At 35.8% G+C, this 14653-nt stretch overlaps 1 protein-coding gene across 1 annotated transcript in view; it reads left to right on the forward strand.

Annotated features, from left to right (window-relative positions):
* Positions 1-7121, forward strand: part of BRIP1 (BRCA1 interacting helicase 1) — a 186596-nt gene extending 179475 nt beyond the window's left edge. Inside the window, exons 19-20 of the mRNA XM_043902887.1 lie at positions 1955-2182; positions 3725-7121. Of these exons, the coding sequence (XP_043758822.1) occupies positions 1955-2182; positions 3725-4359 (863 nt within the window). The 3' untranslated portion in view covers positions 4360-7121. The remainder of the gene's footprint in view (positions 1-1954; positions 2183-3724) is intronic.
* The last annotated feature ends 7532 nt before the right edge of the window (positions 7122-14653 follow it).

Consider the following 14653-nt stretch of genomic DNA (forward strand, 5'->3'; position numbering starts at 1 on the left):
TATTTTCTAAAGTCCAAATTTCTGAATTTCATTCTGAAGTGGGTCATTGTCCAAAACACCTTATACTGTTAATATGGCTTATTTTTATGCAGTTTTCATATGTCACAGGGTCAAATCTTATCCCTTATAACTTGATTATTTATATATTAAAAATAAATATATATATTCATATAGGACATGATTTACCCATAAAATGGTGTTATTCCTTTTACCCAGAATAGTTTAATATATTTGGAATTGGGAGAAGGGAGACCAAAAAAAAAACCCTTTGAGACTGTGAAAGTGATAAAGGGTAAGTGGTTCAGTTGTGTCCAACTTTTTGTGACCCCAAGTACTATAGCTTGCCAGGTTCCCCTGTTCATGTAATTCTCCAGGCAAGAATACTGGAGTGGGTAGCCATTCCCTTCTCCAGGAGATCTTCCTGACCCAGGGATCAAACCTGTCTCTCCTGCATTGCAGGCACATTCTTTTACCATATGAGTCACCAGGGAAGTCAAGAATAGCAGAGGGGGTAGCCATTCCCTTCTCCAGGGGATTTTCCCCACCCAGGGATTGAACGTGGGTCTCCTGCATTGCAGGCAGATTCTTTACCATTTGAGTACCAGGGAAGCCCAAAGTGAAAGCGTTAGTCACTCAGTTGTGTCCAGCTTTTTGCAACCAGATGGACTGTAGCCTCCCAGGCCCCTCTGTCCATGGAATTCTCCAGGCAAGAATACTGGAATGGGTAGTCATTCCCTTCTCCAGGGGATCTTCCCAACCCAGGGATCAAACTCCAATTTATTTTTGCTCAAGGAATCAAATTTAAAAGTTGTAATAAGAGATTGTGTTGTTTACAACTTCTATTTTCTCTGCAAATAGAAGATAGGCAGTTTTTGTGGGGAATTGTAATAAAATTCCCCTCCATGGATCCCAGCCTGTTGCGGCAAAGTGGCTTGCGTAACTCAAGCTGTGAGCCGTGCTGTGCAGGGCCACCCAAGACAGATGGGTCACATGGAGAGTTCTGACACAGCGTAGGTGCACCGGAGGAGGGAAGAGCAAACCGCTCCAGTATTCTTGCTGCGAGAACCCCATGAACAGTATGATAAGGCAAAAAGATAGGAGCCCCAGCGACATGAAAGACACTTGCTCCTGGGAAGGAAAACTATGACAAACCTAGACAGCGTATTAAAAAGCAAAGACATCACTTGGCCAACAAAGATCCATATAGTCAAAGGTGTGGTTTTTCCAGTAGTCATGTATGAATTTGAGACTTGGACTATCAAAAAGGCTAATTGCCAGAGAATTGATGCCTACGAATTGTGGTGCTGGAGAAGACTCTTGAGAGTTTCTTGGACTGCACGGAGATCAAACGAGTCAATCCTAAATAAAGGAAGTCAACCCTGAATATTCATTGGAAGGACTGATGCTGAAACTGAAGCTCCAGTACTTTGGCCACCTGATGAGAAGAGCCGACGCTTTGGAAAAGACCCTGATTGAGGGCAGGAGAAGAAGGGGGTGACAGAGGACTGGATGGCATCACCAACTCAATAGACATGAGTTGGAGCAAACCCTGGGTGATGGTGAAGGACAGGGAAGCCTGGGATGCTGCAGTCCATGGGGTCACAAAGAGTCAGACACAACTTCGTGACTGAACAATAGCAACAATGATAAAATTAAATTTGCCTTATTCCTCTGTTATTCAGATTAACGAATAATGCATTTCCCTATCTCCATTCTACTTCTACTGCCTCTTCCTTCCATCCAGTTGACAATCACTGCATGTAAAGGGAAATGCTACTGATACAAGAGCATATTGTGCTTACGAAGGTAAAAAGGCAGGAAAATGGTTGAGAACCATTCTATATACTCTAAATTCAAAGTAGATTACTTCACCAGAGAAGTTACTTAATTGTTTTTCTTAGTATGTCGTCATGAATAACCAAAGTTTCTTTGCTGGGTTTACTTTTTGCCTTAGGACTTTCTAAATGGGTTCGACAGTTGATTCAGCACCATTCAACCTTTGAGAGTGCACTGGAGTCCTTGGCTGAATTTTCCAAAAAGCACCAAAAGGTCGTTGCTGTGTCCAAAGAAGACAGAAAATCTATACAGGACAATGAGTCTACACTTGGAGTGGCTTGTTCGAAGGATAGTACCTATTTTTTAGAAGCAGCAAGCCATTTATCACCAGAATATGCTATGGAAGGTAAAGCAAAAATGTGTTTAAAACTACCATATCCTAAAATGATAATGAAAGTCCCATCTTTACCAAGAGGCATCGTCTCCAAAAAGGAGAAAAGTATGAAAAGTTCTACCCATTTACATTTAGTAGAGAAATCTCATTATATTCAGTGAAATGATACTTGTTATGCTACAGATTAATGTCCTTAAATATGTTGGTTTGTAATATAAGGTGTTATCATAAAATAATGAAATAGTGTAGTGTATTGGAATGGGAACAAACTTTTGTCAGAGACCTATACATATTTTCTGGTTTTCCACTAAGAAGCTTTGCCGCTAACTGTGACCCTCTGAGCAAGTCACTTAACATTTTGAGTCTTAATAGGAGAAGGAATATCTGCCTACCTGTCCCTCCAGGTTGGGTTGTAAAGATCTAATTAGATGATATATATCACAACTTTGTAAAGAACTGTACAAATGGTAATTTTTTCTAAAGGTGATATTAAAAACTGACCTAATTTATAGATACTTGTCTTACATGAATTATTTATTTAGAGACGTGAAAGTCATTTATTCCAAATGATAAAAAAATAACATTTTAAAATATCAGAATATGCTAGATTAGAATATAATTTGAAAAGTTAGAATATAATTTAAATAGAGTATAATATATCAGGAGTTAGCAAATTATGGCCTATGGACCAAATTTGGCCTCTCTCTGATTTTGTTCGTAAAGTTTACTGGCATGCAGTCAGTCACTTACATATAGTACACAAGAGCAGAGTTAAGTAGTTGTATATATTACACTAGAATAGCATAATTGAGTAGTTGCAACAGATACTATATGACCCACAAAGTCTAAAATATTTATTGTCTGGCCTATTACAGAAAAAGTTTGCTAAACTGTGTTCTAGATCATTGGATATCATTTTAATTGTTTTATTTAATATATAATAGTTGTTTAATATATCAGTTTTTAAGTATTTATTTTATAGTCTATGCTTGTATCCTAACTAAATGTTATAGTGAATTCTAGGCCATTATACTGGTAATCAGGAAACCTAGTTTCTAGTCCAGGTCTGATTACCAACCAATTTTATAACTTCAAGCAAATATCTTAGTCTTTGTGGTTGTCAGGTTCCTTTTTTTTTTTTTTTGGTTGTCAGCTACCTTAAGGGAATTAATCTGGGTTAGTTTTTCTCAATCACTGGTTAGTGGATTTTTAAGGCATTTTTTACAGCCTCTTTCCTCCTTTACTCAGCCTTCTTTCTTTTCCTTTTTACCCTTCCTTTTCTTGTTCTCTTCTGAGGTCCCTGGTGTGGAATTTGATAGTTTACCAGACAGCATTATAACTTGGGCTAGGAATCACCGGAGACCTAAGATTCCTTTCAGAGTTAATATGTTGTACTCTACATTCTAAAATGGAAGTCCTGCTACTGCTTGTTAGGGGCTCTGAATTATGTGTCCTATACAGTTATTTCAGTATTTCTAGCAAAAATCACTTTTAATGTAACAATTATGATGTTAGGAGCAGAAGGTTAACACTCTTATGCTCTTATATTTGTAGATGATCCAGAATTATTAGAAGAGTCTGCCCTGGCAGTAGGAGCAGAAAGAATTGTGATATCCAGATCCACAAGCCCAACCTTCAGCAAACAAACAGACCGAGTTAGCTGGTCTGCCAGTAATTTGGGGGGGCAGTATCTCACTGGTAAAATTCTGACTGGAACCCCTGTGGTTAGGTCATCGGAGGACTGTGCCTCTACTTCTTCCACTTTCAAAACAGAAAAGAAATGTGAAACAGTTTTGCCACTCACTGATAAATATGAGTCCTCATCTCTGACAGTAGACACATCATTTGGAGCATGCCCTCAATCAGAAACCATTGTTCCATCTGCAAGCGTTGATGCTACTAACCTGAATTCAGAAGATCCAGCAATTCAGTTGTCTGTAGTAAGTGAAGAAGCTGAACCTTCTGCTTCAGATACAGCTTCTGAAACAGAAGCAGATGAGTCTATCTATTTTACACCTGAACTTTATGACCCTGTAGATACAAGTGAAGAGAATGAACTAGCTGGAGCTGAGAGAGACAATAGATTGACTAATAGTTCAAACTGCATTTTAATTGAAGATCTTTTTGAAATTAAAACTACAAAAGGAGTGGATTCAGTTGGAGAAATGGAAGCTGAGGACCAAAGTTGAAAAGACTCATGCCTATTTAAGAAAGTAAAGTTGATGACCTTGGTAGTAATGTAAAAACAACTCATAAATGAATTGGAACTGGGACAATACTCAGGAAATGGATATAAAGAACTTTAAACAGTCTCCTTCCAAAAATAAAGATGTGTTCCCTGGTGTTAGGTAATAATACTTAACTGTCAAGCTATAAGAACATACCCTCATGCATATATTCAACTATATTGTAAATGATAATTTATATATTGGATAAGTAGCATGGTTTTGGGGGACTTTTTTAGTTTGAGATATATTTTTCACTTTAATCCAAAGACTATATTATGGTTAAAAATACAAGTTTTACTACTCTTGAGTTTTAATAAATTTTTTCTTAAAAGATATTTTCCTTCAAGAAGTTTTTCTCTGCTAAATGCTATATTGAATTAATCAGTTTGGAACATATGTAGTTTCCTAGTGCACTTTAAATTTCACATGAATATTTGTTTTTATAGTCCTCTTCATCCATTTGTTTTCATACTGATATGTAAAAATTAATAGCAATCTAATCCAGTCACCCATGGATCAAAGATCAGTCTGAGATTTTTTTTTTTAGAAGTCACAGTCTTCTTGAAAAGTATATTCCTATATTAAACTGCCTAATTATAAGTAATTAAGAATTAAGAAAACTACGTGCATTTCTAATTGAAATTGTTTTTTGTTCGTTAAACCTAAATCAAGCATGTTTTAAACAAATTTATATAAAATCATAAGATACCAAATTAAGGACTCCAAATTTTCAATTCTGATTGTTTAGCTTCATTACCATTGTGGAAAATGTGATCTTTTCTAGCTGAAAGGTTTCAATTATGCAGCCAAGATAGGAAACTTCAAATATAAATTTAATAAGTAAACCCAAACATGTAACAGTAGCTGAAAAATGTTCTGTGGTATCTCAGTAATAAGCCTTTCTGTAGATTTTGACTCTGTGTTTTTATGAATGAAGCTGTACTTCTGATTAAAAATGGTTATAAAAGAAGCTCTTCTCTGACATCATTCCAAAAATACATTGACCGATCTTTTCCAAGAAACATCTGTTATTCAGTAGACATTTAGGCTTCTTGTGAGTGATTTGAATTGAAATATTATGAGTTGTTCAAGTTGTGGATGTGTTTCATTATTTTCAAGTCAAAATTCTCTGAAGTCAGGTATCTTTTTATTTGGGATAGTGATTTATTATATATGAATATATTTACTTTCATTTCAATGGCATTTAGATTGAATACAGCTTAATTGTTTCTATAGCATTGGATGTTACAACTCTGAGCATAATTCAAAGAAATTTAAATGGATAATTTACCAGTTAAAGATCATATCTGTAGATTGGGATATATTCAGTCCCATCTAATATTAGATTTTTTTCTTAGGTGATCAGTAAAAAGTTTCAAACACTGGATTAGAAGGTAATTTCTAAATTGTTTTGAATGGGTGAAATCATTTGTCCTCTTTGGCGTAGTTTCTAATCCACAGATAAAGGGTAGGGTGACAGTAGGAAAAGAGCCAGGTGGAAGGCAAGAGACTTGGGCTCCATTCTTGGCTCTGCCACTAAAATTTGCCAAGTCATGCCCTTCGGGGAATTAGTTTCATCTGTGAAATGTGTAGTTTGATACTATAAAATCATGCAAATCCCTTTCAACCTTAAAAATCCATAATTTAAAGGAGTATGTGTTGATATTTTATTCTGAATCAATTTTCATTTGCTTTGTTGCAAAATGCTTAAAGCAAACCATTTGTATAAAAATAACATGAATAATTGTATGAATATGTGCATAATAACCTAGGAAGGAAAATATTTTAACATTGCTATGATTAAAATATTCCTGAATGCTTAAAATTGTCTTTAGAAGAATTGGTAAACTACTGGAGAAGAACCAAGTACAGCATTTTTTAGTCATATCTTAGTGTGATTATCCAAAGGAAAGAAAGTGAAGGTGTTAGTCACTCAGTCGTGTCTGACTCTTTGCGACCCCATGGCCTGTGGCCCACCAGGCTCCTCTGCCCATGGAATTCTCCAGGCAAAAACACTAGAGTGGGTAGCCATTCCCTTCTCCAGGGAATCTTCCCAACCCAGGGATCAAACCCAGGTCACCTGCATTGCAGGCAGATGCTTTACCATCTGAGCCACCAGTGTTATTATCCAACTCAATCTCAAAATACCATTCCTTTCCCTAGATATAATTCTTGCCAAAATCTAATTTTCTCCAAGGCTAAAAATTTCAGTTACTGAGAATGTACATAGAGATGTGGCACAAGCTTATAGTAATCCCAAGTGGTGTTTCAAAAATTTTGTACAATGATTCCACAGTTGAAACAGCTATATCTTCTCCTCAGATCACAGCTTTGACCAGGATGGTTTTGCAAGAAGTAAAGTACTAGGTCTTTATAAGGAGTATGAGGTAGGACATTTTCATTAGTGATAAAATACTTTTTAAAGAGATATTTTAGAAAGTTCAAGTTAAAACATATAAAAGCATTTAAAAGAGTATCTGACTTTTGGCAAATCCTCAGTTATTACTTGGTAAATCAATCATATATGTGGAGCACACTCTTGCTTTATATGGAGTCTTCCCTAATGATGATAGATATATAGATAGGTGATAAACTGACAATAAAGAATCATTGTATAGTAGCTCAGTTCTGTCGCTCAGTTGTGTCTAACTCTCTTTGCAACCCCATGGACTGCAGCACGCCAGGCCTCCCTGTCCATCACCAACTCACGTTCCTCAAGTCGGTGATGCCATCTAACCATCTCATCCTCTGTCGTTCCCTTCTCTTCCTGCGTTCAATCTTTCCCAGCATCAGGGTCTTTTCCAGTGAATCAGTTCTTCGCATCAGGTGGCCAAAGTATTGGCCACCGATGAATATTCACGACTGATTTCCTTCAGGATGGACTGGTTGGATCTCCTTGCAGTCCAAGGGACTCTCAAGAGTCTTCTCCAGCACCACAGTTCAAGAGCATCAATTCTTTGGTGCTCAGCTTTCTTTATGGTCCAACTCTCACATCCATATGTAACTACTGGAAAAACCATAGCTTTGACTAAACAGATCTTTATATAGTAATAAGGAGAAGTCATTTGGCTAGTTTATTTTTTAAGGCTTTTGAGATATTTAAGACAAGTTTTTTCATCATGTAATTTGCCTTACCCATTCAATGCAAATTAGATAATTATCTAATAATTTATTTAAGGACTAAAAATACATAGAGCATACAGGCCACGAATCAGCAAAATGACCAGTTGGAGAAAGGGCTTGATTCATGGAAGAAAGGTACATTGTAAAGAGCAGATGTTTCATGACTTTCAATATTTACATGAATCATTTAAAACTTTTAATAATTATGTTAGAAATTAATGATAATTCTTTATGCTACTACTGTGCATTTAATTATTACATGGTTTTTAATTTGATACTGTTTTCCAAGTTCACGTAAGACTTTGTGCTTTATTCTTTCTTGTCTTCTTTCTATTTAAGGCATTAATTTTTTGAAGGCTTTTCCATGTTGTGTTTCTACAATATGACCTTGTGCTATGTTCCTATAGTTAAACACATTCAAGCTACTTAATTCTTTGGAATTGCTTATAAAACTTCATGAAATCGAAATGCCTATTGTAAAATCACTTGGAAGATTGGTTATTGTCATTTAATCTCTGATGACATTTTTTGGATAGTTGCTTACTACACAGTTCTTGCTCGAGATCTTTTTAGCCTCAGATTTATCAGCATGCTGCACAAGATTTTAGTTTAATCCTTATGAATTTGTGGTAGATTCTTGTCTATTTCCATAGACAAATGCAGTCAATTTTTTGTAAATAGAAAGGCAGTATTAAAACTGAACTTTTTCATAATAAAAAATAAATTTAAGACCACATCAGACAGCAAATGCCTAAGAAAGCTAAAACTAATATAAAGTAGCTATATAGCAATTAAACATAAAGACATCACTTCAGGAAATGGAAATTTAAATAGATGACCTAGGCTTATGATTTTCTAGGCTTAAATGATTTTCATGTCTACTAAAAAAAAAGCATTTTGTTTCTTAAGGTTTCATTTGATAGACCATTAGCTACCTGGCTTCCTGTACTTTACAATGGGGCCTTGTTATAATATCCATGTGATCTGAGCCAGTGGATCACCTTATTGGTGAAACCATCTTATAATGAAGTAAGTAACTTCATTGTCCAGTAACTAAACTCCTGGACAAGATCCAAAACAACCCATCTTATACCAAATTCCACTCTGTAATAAACAAGTTTCAACATATTGCAAGGAAAACAAAAATTATATGAAACTTACTGTTCCCATAAATTTAACTTTTGAAACTCTAACAGTAAATTCTGATTAAAAGGAATATTTGTTAACAAGGCACAAAGAGGTAGGTATTTTAGTACACTTTAAAACTTTATTTTTTTATTTTGGTCCTCCTTTTAAAAGCAACTTTTGTGATTTTGATTCTCTTGTGCTTGTCCCAAAAATGTCATCATTACATTAAATTATTTTATGTCAGTATTTACAAAGCTAAATTCAAAATGTTTCGTCTCCTTGCTATTACAAAGTACTAATTGTACCAGTACCATGTCATTTATGTAAACTAAGTTAGATGCCATCATCTTTTATATATGATACATATATAGTTGAAAAGATTTAGAGAGATGTTAAATACTGATTGTTATTATTTTGGATCAAGTATTATCTTGGTACATTTTCAGACTTTTCAGACTTCCCCTTTTTTTCAGTGTTATGATATTCCTATTTAAATACTAACTATTCTTTCAAACATTGATCTCTTTTATTGTATCTGTTGTAAAAGGACCCAAGTAATTCACCTTGCCACTCAGGATTTTATTGCATGTGAAGTTGAACTATTACCTAAGGCAGAAGGCAGTAGGAAATATTAAAAAAACACTCTGTGCCATCCTTAGTGTGTGCCGGACTGTGCTTAGTCGCTCAGTCGTGTCTGACTCTCGGCGACCCCATGGACTGTAGCCCACCATGCTCCTCTGTCCGTGGGGTTTCTCCAGGCAAGAATACTGGAGTGAGTTGCCATGCTCTTCTCCAGGGGATCTTCCCGACCCAGTGATCAAGCCCAGGTCTCCCACATTGCAGGTGTTTTCTTTACCATCTGAGCCACCAAGGAAGCCCCATCCTTAGTGTGGGCTTACCTAAATTACAGTAAGATGGATTGATGTATTAATATTCCTGTATTTCAGTCTTTAAAGTTGATTGGCAATATACATGGGTGTTACCATTAGACATGGAAACATATTCATCTGCTGACTTACTTTGAACAAGTTATTTACCTTCTCTGAACTTCTGTATTTTCACCTTTAAATGTTAATAATTTCATAAAAAATATAGATCAAACATGGGTATCAGATACATAAAAGCTTTTCTTTTAATGTCAGACAAGGAAAAGGTAACAATTTGGAGTCAAAAGTATGAGTTTGAGTTTTGGCCCTACTGAGTGGCCTTGGTCATATAATTTTAACTCATTGAGCCTCAGCTTTATTTTCTGGGAGTGAAAAAAGTGAGTAATATCTACCTAAGAAAAGTATTGTGATTAAATGAGATGATATGCAATATGTGAAAGTACTTTATAAATTTTTTTTTTTTTTTTTTTTTACTTTATAAATTTTGAACCACTGTCCAAGTAGTAGTTGTTAGGAAACTTCAACAATAGTATAACTGTTACCTCAGTATCCTGAAATTGCACTTTCAAAAGGACTAATAAACCTATTAGAATTTGGTCCAAGTGCTGAAAGGCACAATTGAGCTTCGTTAAAGATTCTATGTGGTTATTCTTTGACTAGCAAGACTTAAGTATTGTGAAAATGTATTTTCCATTTTTTCCATTTCATTTTTATATCTTAAAATATATGCACGTTTCAGTGTAAAAAAAAAAAAAGTCATCAATAGAACGCTGAAATCTGTAAGTTGCACTGAGGACATTCTATGCAAGATCCGTAGGGCAGGGAGTTCTGTTGGGGGCAGGGGGTGGTCTGTGTTGTTTATTGCTGTACTCCCAACATTGTATTTACTGACTGAATTAATTGATACATTCGATTAATTGTGTATTTCTGTTAGGACTTTATATATGCTACTTGGCTCTCATAAATGCTTATTTCATTTGACTAATTTCTAGACTCTAGTGACCCTTTTCTTTCCAAATTTGTTATTCTCATTGCCCTAACAGCATTAAATCCCTCATACTTTTTCTAATCCTTTAGCTGTGGGCCAGAGATTGTCTTTTCTCTTTCTTTTTTCCCAAAGTGTGTGATTTTACCAATTTTAACCTACAAAGAATGTTGGATCTTTGTACATTCTGTTTGAGATGTCCATAAACAGCACTGTCCTTCACAGTTGTATTCTAAAATAGGAATTGAATTTCATGTTAACTAATTGGTTAGCCAACATGACAGCTTTCTTGTAAACCTTTTAAGCCCATTGTTACCCTGGGACAAAGTTAGTTTTTCCTGCCTTTGTCCCAATGTAATATTGATTGTATGGTATTGCAATTGTTGAGAAGTCTGTCTCTCTGGCCCATTGTGACCCCTGAGGATCCAGACACTTTTCATCCTACCTGGCATTTAATCATTCATGTACTTACTCCCCTAACACATTTTGAGACCCTACTTTGTATTAAGAGCTATGCTAATACTCTGGGGATACCAATGTTAAGTGTGATAAGGATATATCCGCTAGGAATTCACAACCTAATTCACGTGTAAGTAAACGCTCATGCCACGGGGTGATAAGAGCCGTAGCACAGGCAAAGCAGTGTTGAGTATCTGCGAACTGTAATGCACAGTTATGATTGTAGAGGAGCTGCAAGTTAACAGCATAATCTGTTTAACACAGGAAACATCCTGACAGATTTTTAAAAATATCTTAATGGAAAAATGCCTACAATTTTAAAATATATTCTCGAGGAATTGTAGAATATGCTTCATTTCCTGAAGTTCCCATTTTCAGATCTCTTAACCTCTCTACTCTGGATTATGGAACGTTAACTTACCCAAAGGGAGCAAAGCAAGAACTATAACAAATACATCTGTAGTGCCTTAGAGTATAGCAGGTAGTGTAGTGTAGCGTAGAGCTTTCAGAACTGTTAGCTCGTTTGGTTCTCAGAACAGCCTGCCAAAGTCAGCAACACAGTGGTGTTATCCTTCTTCTTATAAGTGAGGAAAATAAAACATTGTAATGAGACCACAATCAAGGTCATGGTGTGCTTTTCCACTCTTTTGTCATATTTCTGTGCTTTTGTATAAATTTTAGTCCACCTTTGTTTTCCAGACCCCCCTCTATGATAGGTATAGTCTTAGAATTCTGAAAGCAAGGCTCGCAATTTCATTTTTTATCCGAAGGGGTACTTTCCAGAATGTTTTTACAGCATTTTTATAATATTAAATTAAGATGCATTAATATTAAGGAGTATTAGCTTTTTAAATACAGAAACCATCCTTGAGCATAGTATACTGCTTGACACATAGTAGGTGCCTCGTAAATATCTTTTAATGAAAAGAGGGGGAAAAAATGAAATCTCAAAACAACTCCAAAAGCTGAGCATTACCTAAGGTAACATAGCTAACTAATGATACTGGAGTCGGAACTAGAACCAAAGTGCCATAACTTTCTATTCCAGTTTCATAAAACCTTTCCAGCATATCTAATACCAAAGCCTCAGTTTCTGACTTCCACTCCTGTGATTTCACCTCCATTTCATTTCCTCACGTCCACTGACTAAACCCTACTCCAGTCTTTCTCCTACACCTACTTTCCTCAGTCTTCTAGCTTATCAGCCTCCTTCAGTCTTTCCTTCCTTCCTTCCAAGTTTGGACTTCACAGTCAGTCACTGGAACTATTCTCCCGCCGGCGTCCTGAACTTCTGTCCACCTTTGTAATTCTATTCCAGTCCTGCAAAATCCCCAAACCGAGTTTAATATCAGTTTGTCTTTGCTGTTACTGCACTGAAAAGTTGAGGACTGCTGAAATTTATGTAGAATAGTGTGGATTGGTGCCACTACAAAGTTATGGCTTCCAGCCTTGATTAGATTCTCAGCACTGCTTTTTAGCTCATGTGTTTTCCCTGACTATTAATAGTTTCCCCCTCTCCCCTTATCCACCAATAACTGGACTAAATTACATGTTGCTTCTTTTCTCAGCTCAGTTCTCTTTCCCAGTTATATGCTTCCTCTGGATAATTGTGTTCTCTTGTGAACTCTGTGCTAACTGCTTCCTGACGCATCCTCCAGCTGACTGCTCCACATCGTGGATATCCCATAGCATCTTAGAGTCAATTTGTGTAAAACAGTTCTTTTCTGAGACCTGCTCTTTCTGTTTCAGCTGCCAGCTCCGCCATCCATCTAGTTCTCCAAATATGAAACTATTAATATCAAGTCATCCAAACTGTTGAGTTGAGCAAACTTGATCACTTTCCATCTTCATAGTGATTGCATTAATTCAGATCCTCAGAGTCTCTTTTCTACACTAGCATTAATAGTTCTTCCACCAGTTCCACTGGTCCTTCCCCAGAAGTCCCCCCCTTCTACTTTGTTGCCATTTAGCTAGTCTAAAAAGCAAATCATTTCACTCACCTGTTTAAAATCCTTTTATATACACCATCAGGTCAAAACTCTACATGAAGACATAGCAGATTTTTTTTTCCATTCTATTGAAGTGTAGTTGATTTACAATGTCATGTTAGTTTCATGTATAGCATAGTGATTCAGTCATGTTTTTTTCCCTTATAGATGATTACAAAGTATTGAGTACAGTTCCCTGTGGTATACAATAGGTCCTTGTTGGTTATCTGTTTTATATATAATAGTGTTGTTTTATATATAATAGTGTGTATGTGTTAATCCAAACCTCCTAGTTTATCTCCCCTTCCTTTCCCCTTTGGTAACCGTAAATTTGTTTTCCAAGACATATCAGACTTTTTTGTGATCTGGTCTTTGCCAGCATCTCAACCTCATCTCTTGCCACCCTGTGCTACTTTATACTTAAGAACAGTATTTAAAACAAACCATGAAAAATAAATAAATAAAACAAACCGTGCCATTTCCCATCCACTGCCCATGCGGTGCTCTTCCACCTATGCAGAGTTCCTTCTCCCCTTTACGGGACCAGCTCATACTCATCTTGAGAAGTTCAACTAAGGCGTTAGTCTCTGAAAACTTACCCTGTCCTCCCAACTGCACTAAGTGTACTTCATCTAACTCTCCTTCTGCCCCTCTGCAGTACATGACTTCAACATATTAATAGTATTTCCAGCATTGTTTATTTTTGCTTCTGCCTTTTGCACCAGACTTAAGTTTGTACAAACTAAGACCTTGTTTGTCTCTGTCACCCTTGCGTGTGGTACATGCTTTAAAATAGTAAGTACCTGATTTATGGCACTGTTTTAGTTCCATAAACTGAACTGAACCGTGTTATCTTGAGACTGGCAACTTTTAGTTAGGTATTGCTTTTATTTGTTTTATACTTTTGCTACCGTTTTAGTATTTTAGATAGGCCAGAAGTTTAGAAATCATCTCCTTCCCTTGTGTTAAACAACAAGAGGCCCAGAGATTTAGTACCTAAACCAAGGTCACTGATAACAACACACCACACTATTTTTAGTGTACTTTAGTTCGTATTAGCTTAGCCTCTTTCTCAAGGCACTCTATGAGAAAGGTACAATTTTAGATTACTAAAAATTTAAAAAATAAGATACTAATTATGAAGCCATTCAATCACATTCTTTGGATTTCATCTAACTATAGAGTTTTTATGAGAAGCATTGTACCTTGGTGATAATTGGCTTTAATGATAATATACTTGTTTTACTGTTACACTATGTGCAATAATTCTCCATTGAGTTATCTTCTGATTGACTAACATATGTATACAAACATACCTTAATAAATTACTGCATCCAGTTGTCTGTATTTTTTGGAAACCATTATCATTGTTAGTGTGCTATGCCTTTCTTAAATATTTTTCACCTTTTTCTTTTCTCAGGAATTTTTTTGAAATGCTTTTTCAAAGAATACTGTGCTGATAAATATCCAAATAATCTTTCTGAACATTAACTGGTACAAAATCCTTTTGCCATTGCTTAACTGAGTTGAGTACAGATGAGAAGTAAAAAAATTTATTTTATTCCACTCATGACATTGCTGCCCTTAAACATTTAAAAACCACTTAAATGGTTTATCAGACTTAAGTAAACAATGAAGGTAAACTTACTTAATGACTGCATTGCTTCCTGGTCTTTTTCTAAAGT

The sequence above is a fragment of the Cervus elaphus genome, chromosome 5 (assembly GCF_910594005.1).
Source record: "Cervus elaphus chromosome 5, mCerEla1.1, whole genome shotgun sequence".
NCBI lineage: Eukaryota > Metazoa > Chordata > Mammalia > Artiodactyla > Cervidae > Cervus > Cervus elaphus.